This window comes from Artemia sp. Qi Xiang Cuo, chromosome 15 (genome assembly GCF_049724085.1).
Source record: "Artemia sp. Qi Xiang Cuo chromosome 15, ASM4972408v1, whole genome shotgun sequence".
NCBI classification, from domain to species: domain Eukaryota; kingdom Metazoa; phylum Arthropoda; class Branchiopoda; order Anostraca; family Artemiidae; genus Artemia; species Artemia sp. Qi Xiang Cuo.
This window is the reverse complement of record NC_142808.1, coordinates 3,741,869-3,754,265: the sequence shown is the minus strand read 5'-3', so window position 1 is coordinate 3,754,265 and position 12,397 is coordinate 3,741,869. Positions and strand designations below refer to the sequence as shown.

The window sequence follows — 12,397 nt, the reverse complement described above, 5'->3', positions numbered from 1 at the left end:
TGTCAAAATATCATAGGAAAAAAGTCTTAGGAAAAGAATAGGGTGTTAAGTTATATTTCTCGAGGAAAATAGAGGAGTCATAAAACTAAATCAAACGACACTATGCGTGTCAAGATTTTCAAAAGGAAGTTTATTATTAAAAATAAATGAAAAATTTTGTCCAGTATATATTTTCCAGAAAATTTTTGAGAACAGAAATTATTGTCCAGTATATATTGACAGTATATATATTTTGTCCAGAAAAATTTTGTCCAGTATAAATAATACGCCAAAATATCAATTACCAAATCTTATAACGATTATATCTCCGTTAGAAGAATTCTTCGTTATAAGAACTATATCTTCGTTATAAGAATTATACCAAATCTTATAACAAAAAAAGGTTAATCTTAAAATTTTTTCCATAAAAGACGTTTTTTAAAGCAAAATAAAGAGCTACGTTAAACCAAAGATGGGCAGAAACAAACTCAAATAATTTTTAAGCATAAGACTACCAAAAATCACAATCAATGAATGAATGAAACCATAAACGAACTGAAATTAATAACTAAGTCAAACTTAAACAAGATGAAACTAAGAAGGTTAGTGCTGACGCCCCTTTTACGTACCGGAACCTAATTTGCACTTAACTGAAAACAATCCTTATTTTGAGATTTGTTTTATTTCTCATAATATCAAGAAAAGAAAACAAAATAACCAATATTACTGAAAAAATCTAGTACAAATTAATGTGGTGACAGTTTAGTATATGTGTTACTGTGAATGTCCGAAATCTAGTTAACGTTGACATTCACCGGTGAATATCTGAAATTCCTTTTTCTCTGCTGGGATTCAATTAGTTTTGCCATTCAGCTTTTATATTCTTTTGCAAGGTTTTATGGTGATACGATGTATATATATATATATATATATATATATATATATATATATATATATATATATATATATATATATATATGTATGTATGTATGTATGTATGTATGTATGTATGTATGTATGTATGTATGTATGTATGTATGTATGTATGTGTATATATATATATATATGTGTATGTGTGTATGAGCATGTTTGTGTATTTAATTGTGTAATTAATTGTGTGTATATAAGTATATGTGTATTTTTGTGTGTGTAAGAGTGTAAGAGTGAGTGTGAGAGAGTGACTGTGTGAGTGTGTGTGAGTGTGTGTGTGAGTGTGAGTGAGGGTGTGTGAGTGTATATATGGGTGTGTGTGTGTGTGTGTGTACGTCGCATATATATATATATATATGTATGTATGTATGTATGTATGTATGTGTGTATATATATATATATATATATATATATATATATATATATATATATATAGCATTACAATAATAGAAATTACAATAATAACTCCAATAAAAGCTCCGGTAAAATAGTTGCCGATCAGCATCAGCTACATTACCTTAATTCACAAGCATACACTCCAATTGCAATATAATCATAATCATGAGATATAAAGTTTATCATGTAAAGTTAATAATTTAAAGCAAAAATATAAATATAAAAATATAAAGTTAATAATTTAAAGCAATACAATCATGAAAATATAAAGTTAAAACGAGATTGTACAAAAAAAGGTACAATAGTAAAAAATAAATAATAAGTATCCTGATGTAAATAGTGCTCAGTCTTAAGCATCCATCCAAAATAAAAATAAAAAGACACATCATAAAAATTCATTTTACAAAATCCATTTGCAACTTAAAATATTTACTAGACCTCGAAGCTTAAAAACTGATAATGTAGCACATAAAGAGTTTCCTACGAATCTGGCATCTAGCTTGTTCGAAAGTAGCTGACAAATATTGTTCCATAAAAATAAAGAAACAGAATAATATATATAGATATAATAGGGCTACATTTTCTGTAAAATTCTGGTCGCTTATACGAATTCGCTGAAACAGGCCTTTGTAATTCCGTGTCAAAAGATACTCTGAACGTTTATGACTTATCTACACAGTAAATGAGAAAAGTTAAGCCAAAGAGTATGATTATATCTTATAACAGGCCAAAATGGCACAAGCGTCGACAAAAAACATCAACATCATCTATAGTTAGGCGAAATTTACCGAAACTTATCGCTTTTTTAATCTTTGTAATCGCTTTTCTGTCAGGAGCTGCTAAGATCAGAAACTTATTGCTACACTAATTTTGCCCAACTACAGAAATTAAATTGTTTTTTCTTATTATTACACTAAAAAAATGCCAAGTGTCGCAAAAGGCTAGATGACGTTGAGGTTTTTTGTCGACAATAGGAGCAGTTCCCACTTTTGTATATTACCCATACTCTTTGAGTTGAGCTTTGGCGAACCCCATCTACTTTGTCACTTTTGGTAAACTTTCAAAATCATTGACTGCATCATGTTCTCTGTATACGTTTTATATTCAAGTAAAATCACTATGGATTAAGGGTTATGACTGTGGACAATAAAAAAAACACACTAAAAACCATGTGTTATAACATGAAAAGTTAAATAAAAGCCAGTGGCGGTTTTAGTCTTTCTAGTGCTTGGTGCAAAATCTTGATTAGCGCCCCAACCCCTGTCTTCCGCAAATTTTTTAGACCAAGTTTTAACAAAATTTTTATTTATTAACAAAATTATTTTCAATTTGTTAATTAAATAACAATCTTTTCTTTTATTAATTTTTAGTTTTTTATTTACATTATTTAATTAATATTAATGATTTTAATTTAATTATTGTGATTGTCATTACTTTATTAACATTATTTTTTAAATTTTAATTTATTTGATTAATTAATTAATAATTTGTTAATTATTTTCCTTTTTGGACTATGTCCTCTACTTTATTTTAATAAAAACAAAATTTAAAAAAATAACATAATGATTATAACCGTTAGATTAATTATTTGAAATTTTGCACCCACAAAGTTTCTGCGCCCGGCGCAAGTGCCCCCTCTGTCACCCGCTAAAACCACCTCTGGTAAAAAGCTATTTAGACAATATTACCTTTGACACAACTGATGAGGATGTGAGCTTCTTCTCAAAACTTTCAAGGAAAGTGTCAGGTAAGCTTGCTTCGGACTTTTCGCAATTTTCTCCACTATATTCAACATCACACCTAAAAGCATTGAATTTTATGAAAGTTTCATACACGCTGGCCTGAAAGTCAGAGGCGGTTTTAGGGCGGACAGAGAGGCCACTTTTCTGTGGTGCAGAAATTTCAGGGATTCAAAATTTCAAATAAATAATCTAATGGTTATAATAATTTTGTATTTTTTAAATTTCATTTCCATTAAAATAATGTAGAGGGCGCAGTTAACTAATGAGAATTATTAGGAAATAATTAATTTATTGATAAAATAAAAACAAATTAAAAAATAGCCTAATCAAATAATGATGATTAAATAATGAAAATAATAATAATTAAAATAATTAAATTCAAATCATTAATTAAAATTTTTAAGTAAAAGAATAATTAAATAATTAATTGAAAATAATTTTGTTAATGGTTGTAAAATTTGTGAAGTATTGACCTGAAAATGTTGTGGGAGACAGAGGGTGGGGGGGACTAATCAAGATGTTGCCCTTGGTGGAAGAGAGGCCAAAGCCACCACTGCTGAAAGTTAATCTTGAGTAGGAGCAAAATATTTCTTGCCATGTTTTGGAATAACAAAAAAGATTAAGGTATTTTCAAAATTCTTTTCCTCTTTTATCATATAAGGTATTTTGCAATTTTCTTCTTTTTGCGCTATATTTTGGTTTTTCAGCTAAACTTCATGTTTTTTTAACAAAATCTTCATCAATAAAACTTAGTGTCTACTCATTGCCTAATGAACGAAACTTGATTTTGCGTGAAGACAGTGAGGGGAAAATATTGGCATCAACGCATTTGTATAATTAGGATGGATGGCTAGAACCGAAGCTAAGTAAAATCAGTTAGGTAGAATTAAGTAATTAGGTAAATTGGCTAGTACCATTCATTTTCATATTGTTAGATTTTGTCACTTCATATTTACCGTTAAACTTGTATTTTTGTATTTTTTTTATTGCTTCTGCAAACTTTTGTAAGGTTATTTCTTCTACATTTTTATGATGAGTCTTCTTTTTTTATTTGGGATGGATGCTTAAAATTGAATACTATTTACATCAGGATACTTGTTATTTGTTTGTACTTTTGTACCTTTTTTTTATAAAATCTCGTTTTAACTTTATATCTTCAGGATTATATTGCTTGCATTAATTTTTTTGCTTGGAGTGGATGATTAGAAGCGATTGTTCAGTATTACTCTTGCAATTAATTAATTATAAATAATTATTTATAATTAATTAATTATAATATTGGTATCATCTTTATTGGTATAATATTGGTAATAATTATAAAACATTGGTATCCAAAAATAATATTGGTATCATCATCATCTTATGACAGCTTGTGATCATTTTCACACTCGCTATTAGAATTGAATTGAGTCTATTTTCTCTTGGTAATAGATAAAGTTAAGTTTTCAAATCAGTATATTAAATTTTAATGTATTTTAATGCTTTTAGATTGTCAAGAATTTATTTTTAATAATCTAGAAATGAAGGAAGATTTATTTTAGAGGAGGAACAAAGAACAGAATTAGGCATATTGAAAAAGAGTAAGGCCTTGGGTACTGATACTACAATAAATATATTTCTGAGATACGACGTTTGCAAGACTGGACACAAATTACTGAAGATTTTATATTTTTAAATATTGGGAAATTCCTACTGATTTCAGAAAAACTTTAATTCAATCCCTTTATAAGAAACCTAACAAGGGTGATTATAGTAATTACAGGAGCTTAATTTTCATTTTTGTGGAAGACAAGCACAATTCTACTCATTATACTAAGAGAATAGATTGATTTCTAACAGAAGAACAGTCTGGTTTTAGGAAGGGGAGTGGATGTGTCACCAAATTAATAATTAAGAAGTGTTTGGGAGAGCTTGGTAGTGGAGATTAAAATAGTGTGAGATCTGGTTTTACTTTGAAGTATCGTGGCCGTTCTGTGTGGAATTCATTTTCCATGAATGTTAGGGCGGCTGCGCACCTCCCACAGTTTAGAAACATATTAGAAGAGTATTTCATAGGAAATACTATTTTTTGGGGGGGGGGGAAGGGGGGGGAAGGGGGGGGGGGTGAGTGGCCATGTAGGGCTGGGGGAGGAGTAGGTTGAAGGAGTGGGGGTGGCTGAAGTTGTATTTATATGGTGGTGGTTGCCCTAGGGGTGTTTGGGAGAAGGTGATTGTTTTTCTGTTTTTTTTTTAATTATCAGTTTAGGACTTTTTAAGAATGTTTACGTAGGTAATCGCTACGCGTTACCAAAAATTAAATTATTTTCCCTACCGTTGTGATTTATATTTGTAATGGTTTATACTTTGGTTTACTAGGTTAAATAAAGTAACAAACAACGTTAAGAAAAGTTTGGATCATCAGCCTGCTTTGGTCCTGATTGCTATCAATTATGAACAGGTATTTGATTCAGCCAATAGAAAATTTCTATGCAAAGAGGTCAAAGTATTTCAAGCATTTTTTTAGTAAAAGCATAGAAAACTGTAAAGATACCCAACTTAAATAAAAGTTCAAATAGGGATAAAATCCTTTTAATAGACAGTGATGATAGAAATTCACAAAAATACCAGTTTTACTACTGATGACGGTCACTGTATATAGACCGAAATATCTGGTATTTTTGTGAATTTCTATCATCACTGTCTATTAAAAGGATTTTATCCCTATTTGAACTTTTATTTATCGTCATGGAAAGGCAGTGTGGTCTCCGAAATTATCTATACCCAACTTAGCAATTTAGCGTGCGTCAGACAGGAATTAAAAACTCTTAGTATTACTGACAGTGCAAAGTTACCATACAGAATAAGGAAAACACAAACAAGATCAATGCTAATCTTTAAAAATTTTCATCCAACCTTAGAGTTTATTTCAATCCAACTTTAAAATTTTTGGAAAGTAGGCAGACTGTTCGTTTCTAAAGTGTCAAAATTGTGTAACCTTTTTAATGAAGAGACTATAAAACTATTATGAGAGTAAATTGTAGCACTTTAATGCTCAATAAACAAAAATTAAAACCATTAGAATTATTGACATTGCAACGTTACCAAACAGAATCAGAAAAAAATAATCAAAAATAAAATTAATCCTCATTTTTAAGAATTTCTATCCAAGGTTAAAGTTTACACAAATTTTAGCCTCAAATTTTTTAAAGTAGACAGACGATATGGTCTTTGAAATATCAAATATCAAGATCTATCTTAGATGCTTCTGAAGGAACTCGGAAGAGAACAAATTGTAGATCTTTAACACGTTTTAAATACGGTTAAAAAAGCCTTAGCTCCACTGACATTACAATGTTACCAAACACAATTCGAAAAAAATAATCAAAAACCAGATCAGTCTTTATTATTAAAATTTCTATAGAAGGTTAAAGTTTGTTTAAATCCATCCTCAAGATTTTTGGGAAATATAAAAATGACTTAGTTTTAAAAATTTTAAAAGTCGAATAGTTATTTCTGAAGCAACTGTGAAGAGAGCAAACTTTAGATATTTAACACGTTCTAAAGAACAATCAACAAGCTTTGTTTACAGCCAGCCTAAAAACTTTTTGAAATAGGCAGATGACTTAGTGTGTCAAACGTGTCGAAACTGTTTTAGTAATTTTATAGTTAAAAAAAAAAAAAACATAAAATGCTTTGGAAAGCAAATTTTATCACGTTAACGTACATTAAAGAGCAATTGAAACCCTTGGTAGGCCTAAATACGCAATGCTATCAAGCCGAAATAGGAATAAAAAAAAGTTTGACTTATAGGCTTAGTTTTTTTTTTTTTTTTTTTTTTTTTTTTTTTTTTTTTTTTTATCAAACCTAATATTTTCGAAGAGCAGGTAGATAACTAAAAGTTAACCCATTTCCTATTGATCATAAAATATCTCAGACAGGGTTCGTATGTCAGACAGGGTTCGTATATGTTCGACATATGTTCGTATATGTTCGACCTCTACATTCGACCTATGTAGAGAAAATTTTCTACAAAATTCAACATTGTAGTTAATTAGAATTCAGTGGGTAATTCTGAATATTAAGACAGGGCAAAATAATTTCAAACTGTTTTTAATGATTATAAAATAGCTACATAATAGCTGTTAGGAACTTAAGCTTAAATAAATATACATAAATATGTTAAACAATATGCAGAGTAAAAGTTGATGAGAGAGTAATGTACATAAATACACCTATTGTGCCCTTTCAAAAGTTAAAATTATTTAATTTTAAAGATTATAAAATAGCTAAGACTGTTAGGACAAATAGTTTGGGCTATAGCAGCTAAAAAATGTTCACAGTTGAAGTAAATGAAAAAAATAATGTTCACTAAAATACCTATTATGCCTTTTTAACAAGTTATTCTTCTGTCTTCAATGATAAAGCAAAAATAGATCAGCTATAAAAACTGATTTAATTAAAATTTTTATTGGATTTATACAATTAATCTGATTTAAAGTCGGCCTCAAAAATGTTTTTTCAAAGCACGCATATGACTGAGTATTTAAATAAAAAATAAAATACTATTTTGATTTTTTCTGAAGCAACTGTGAAGAGAGCAAATTTTAAAGATTTATGATGTACTCTTTTCATAGAAAAAATAATCAAAACAGCATTAATTTTAATTTTTGGAATTTCCATCAAAGTTTAATGTTTATTAAAGTCCAACTTCATTTTTTTAGAAATTAGGCGGATGAAATAGTTTTCAAAATATCAAAAGTTAAAAACTATTTTAGTTATCTTAGAAGCAACGATTAGCAGCGGAAAGTCAATTAACAGCGGAAGAAAATAAATTGTGGCACTTTAACGCGTGTTAAACACTACGAGACGCGCAACGCTAAATAGCTACAAAGTGCAAAGCAACTAAACATAATTAGAAAACAAATTTAAAAGAAGGTATTTATTCATTTGAATATTTTGATTGTTCAAAAATAATCAAAAAAAAGATTAATCTTCATTTTTAGAATTTCATTCAAGGCTTATTTACAGCCTGCCTTAAAACTTTTGGAAGTAGGAGCAGATGACTTAGTGTTTAAAATGTATCAATATCATTTTAATAATTTTTTAAGTAAAGACATGGAAAACTAGATAGCAAATTTTTTCACTTTAACGCGCATTAAACCGGAATTAAGAGGCTTAACAGCATTAAAAGCGCAACGCTACTAAACAGAATTAGGAATAATAATAATAATAAAAAATAAATTGTCATTCATTAGAGGTTGATTTATAGGTCTAGTTTTTATCGAACAAAAAAATTTTCCTAGAGAAGGCTGATTACTTAGTGTTTAAACCATTTTCTGTTGATTATAAAATAGCTGACCATGCTGAATTATAGTAATCAAAATTAAATTCAACAAAATATGTGCAGAAATATACGTAAACCAATTCGTAAAAGTGGTTCTTTTTACTTTCAACCTGTGTAAAGTAAATACTTATAAAACATTTAAGATTTTAGTTAATTTATATTAACTCTGCTATTATTTAATTTATGAAGACATGGTACAATAATTCACATTTCTTTTTAGTGATTATAAAATAGCTAAGACTGTTAGGACTAATAGTTTGGGCTATAGCAGTTACATAATTTGAAGAGTAGAAGTTAATGAAAAAATCATATTTGCAAATATACCTGTTGCGCCCTTTTGGAAATTGATTCTTTTATTTCAATGATGAAGCAAAAGTGGATCAGCTATACAGAAAAGTGATTTAATTAAAATTTCTATTGGGTTTTATACGATTAATCTGAGTCAAACTAGATAGAAATAATTGTTTATTTTCCCAAAGAAAAAGTTGAGTTTCTTCACTTTTCAAAATAAAATGTCATTTTAAATAAAACACAACTGAGACCAGTAGCGTTTTCAGACTTCATAATATGGAGAGGGAGGTGTGCCAGAGAAGTGTAAATACAAAATAAGAGGAATTCATATCAGAAAAACTGGGGGAAGGATGCCCCCTGCCCAGGCTTAGAACCACCAATGACTGACACATCTCCTGAACTCTTAGTTACCTGCATTTAGCTCCATCTAGAGAACAACTGCCATGATTACTACACCCTGAGCATGGTCCGATAAATAACGAGTCAATAGCTGATTTTCCTTTTGTTTGTTCACTTTCAAACTTGACTCTAATTGGTCCTTTTATGTCCTCAGGAAATGGAAGAGTCACACGTTCCCATCTGTAACAAAGAGAAAAAGGGGCTGTCCTATAGTTTTGTATGTAAAAGAATACTTTAATGTCATTTGTTTATTTTGTAAACCAATCACTCGTTATTCTTGGATAAAAATGGCTCCGCCTTTTTAAAATAAGATTAAATAATCATTTGAGTTAACTAAATCTGAGTGATAAAGCTAGATAGACAAGGAAGGGCCATTCCTGGAGAGACAATTAGACCCGCCTTTTTAGAACATTATTTGTTCTTTTGTGAGAAACACTAAAGGGCTCAGCACACGTAGCTGATTTCTGGAACTTATTTCAGCATCAGTGGACAAACGATAACGGTAAGAAAAATTTGTTGGAAGAAAAATTTTTACGCGAGATTTTCAAAACAAAAAATCATGGACACAAACAGTCAACTGGAGTTTATTAATAGTTGCATGATTGATCTCAGCTTAGTTCTCTGTTTAGTTCTCAGCTCAGTAGCGGGGTCTTTCACCACAGACATCTCTGGCTGACCATTTATTTGTATCTTATTTTTCTTTTCCGATGATCATGATGAAAATCGGCACTGATTTTGTAAATCAACACCGAAAACTAGAAAATTTTTCAAGCTCAAATCGACGCCGATTTATTTTAAAATCGGTGCTAATTTGGAAAGCAGTTCACGAAATCAGCCACATGTGCCCAACCCTTAAGCTAGTAAAACAGGAAAAGTTTTTGAGTCAGGACAGTTTTAACAAGTAAATCTCTGCTTCTATAAGTACATATAGGCCTTAGGATAAATCAAATGAAAAGTAGAATATTATTATTGCTGAATGTTTCGAGAATTATAAGCTGGTACTTTTAGTTAAAAAAAAAAAGCAAAGACAAAAAGTTCTAATATTACAAACTGTGCTAAGCAAAAAAAAAAATCAACAGGGCTAACATAAAGCTCCAAAAGGAAGAAACAGAACAAAACACAAATGAGATGAAGTATAGTACAACCACAAAAACGAACTGATTAACTAGCAAGAGAGAGAAACCTCATAAAACGATTAATTCTTCTAAATGTCCAGACTGGGCCCCAAGGACAGATTTCTTCTCCCTACCCTCAATCTTTTGTCAATAACTAAACTGTTGATATATTTCCATCTTTAAAAGGAATAAGCACAACTCTACAGTCAGAATAAAACCATAGGAGTCCCCCTTTTTTAAAATTAACAAATGAATGTGCATTGTCAGTTTAGTATACATTGATACTGATATTTAGCAATCAAAATGTTAATATTATTTATCTACTAAAGTTATAAAAGTAAAAACATTTATATTTTTTCAGTAAAGTGCAAATTATGTTCTGGCCTTGGGAAGGCATAGGGGTTTTGAGCCCAACTCATTTTTAATTTCTGCTCGTTTTGAGTTTGACTCGGTTATTTATTGTGATTTCTGTTCGTTTTGGGTTTTATTTATTTATCCATGCTGATTTGTGGTAGTTTCACGCTTGGTAGATTTTTTTTGGCTCATTTTTGGTTTCATGGAGTTCTTTACTTTTCTTTGAAAAACTTATGTTGTGGAAATTTTTTTTTTTAATTAATACTAAACAATTGCAGATTTGATATTTTAGGCCTATGTGAGACTTTTTAACGTAGAAACATTCTTTATCGCTTAAGCCTCCAAGTGCTCAATTAGAGAAGTTTACACTTTGTTTTAGTCGGGTTTGGGACTATATCGAGTTGTTTACTTTCAAGTTTATTTTCATGGGTGATTAAAATTTCCTTTTTTCTCTTTTAGGTTTGAAAAATGATAATTTAGTCTTTTAACCATATTGTTAGTCACGATCTGTATCCTCTAATAGGAATTTCAACACCTGTTAATCAGCATTCAGCAACAATAATAGATAATATATTTGTTGGATCTCGCTTACTTGCTACTTCATATGCTGATTTAGTATTAATGGGCGTTTTGGTCTTTTTCCTGTGGTAGCAGTGACTCCGTTTCTACAAGAACAAAAGCCAAAAATAAAGAAGACAAAGAAAAGGCAACCGAAAAAAGAGAATTCGGAAAAACTTAGTCAAGAACTGAATATTGTTTAACCACAAAAGGCTTATGATAAATATAAAATTCCATCCGCTGCATTTAATACGTTTGTAGCCATTCTTCAACCGACATTTGATTCAACATGTGGTGCCAGTGACACCGTTTCTACGTACACAAAAGCCAAAAATAAAAAAGACACAGAAAAGGCAATTGAAAAAAGAGAACTCTGATAAATTTAGTCAAGAACTGAATATTGTTTCACCACAAGAGGCTTATGATCATAGGCAGCGCGATAGAGTGGCCTAAGTTAAGAACGATGTGGGCACAATGTATTTTTTTTTTTTACTCCATACCTGGGCACTTCGTATCGAAGGAGTTGTCGTAGAAACTTCGAAAAGGGCTAATTCGATTAGAAATTGGAGTGGCTAGTGCCCTTTTTAACTGTCGAAAGTGATTGGAGGGTGACTAGCCCCCCCCCCCCACGCCCCTCATTCCCCAAACAAATCCAGTCAAAATTTTGAGATAGCCATTTTGTTCAGCGTAGTTGATTTCCAGATAGAAAATATGTTTTTGAGGAGGACTCTCCCCTACAACCCTCAGAGCAAGGGCTTTAAGTTATGCCCTGAGGTTACATAAGAACGATGTTGGCACAATGTATCATTTATTATTCTATTCCTTTACAGCAGGGCACTTCTTCTGGAAGGGGTCGTCGTAGAAACTTCAAAAGTGACTCATTCGATTTGATATCGAGAGTTCTAGTGTCCTTTTAAATAGTTGAAAGTGATTGGAGGGCAACTAGCCCCCCCACGCCCATCATTCCCCCAAACACATCCAATGAAAATTTGAGTTAGTCATTTTGTTCAGCGTGGTTGATTTCCTGATAGAAAATATGTTTCTAAGGAGGACAATCCCCCACAACCCTCAGGGCAAGAGTTTTAAGTTATGCCCTGGGCGCATATAAGGTTTTTACAGAAGATGTTGTCATAGAAAATTCAAAACAGACTCATTTGATTGGAAATTCAAAGGGCTAGTGCCCTTATTAATAATCAACAGTGATTGGAGGGCAACTAGTCCCCCTCCCACGCCCACCATTCCCTAAAATACATCCAATAAAAATTTAGAGATAGCCTTTTTGTTCAGTATAGTTGATTTCCAGATTGAAA

General features: G+C 30.7%; 1 protein-coding gene across 1 annotated transcript in view; it reads right to left on the bottom strand.

Annotated features, from left to right (window-relative positions):
• The window catches only part of LOC148943242 (reelin-like), a 215,875-nt gene that overhangs the window by 83,227 nt on the left and 120,251 nt on the right, over window positions 1–12,397 (bottom strand). The window contains exons 8-9 of the mRNA XM_089101779.1: window positions 9,073–9,240; window positions 2,994–3,105 (exon numbers count right to left, since the gene is read on the bottom strand). Of these exons, the coding sequence (XP_088957905.1) occupies window positions 2,994–3,105; window positions 9,073–9,240 (280 nt within the window). The remainder of the gene's footprint in view (window positions 1–2,993; window positions 3,106–9,072; window positions 9,241–12,397) is intronic.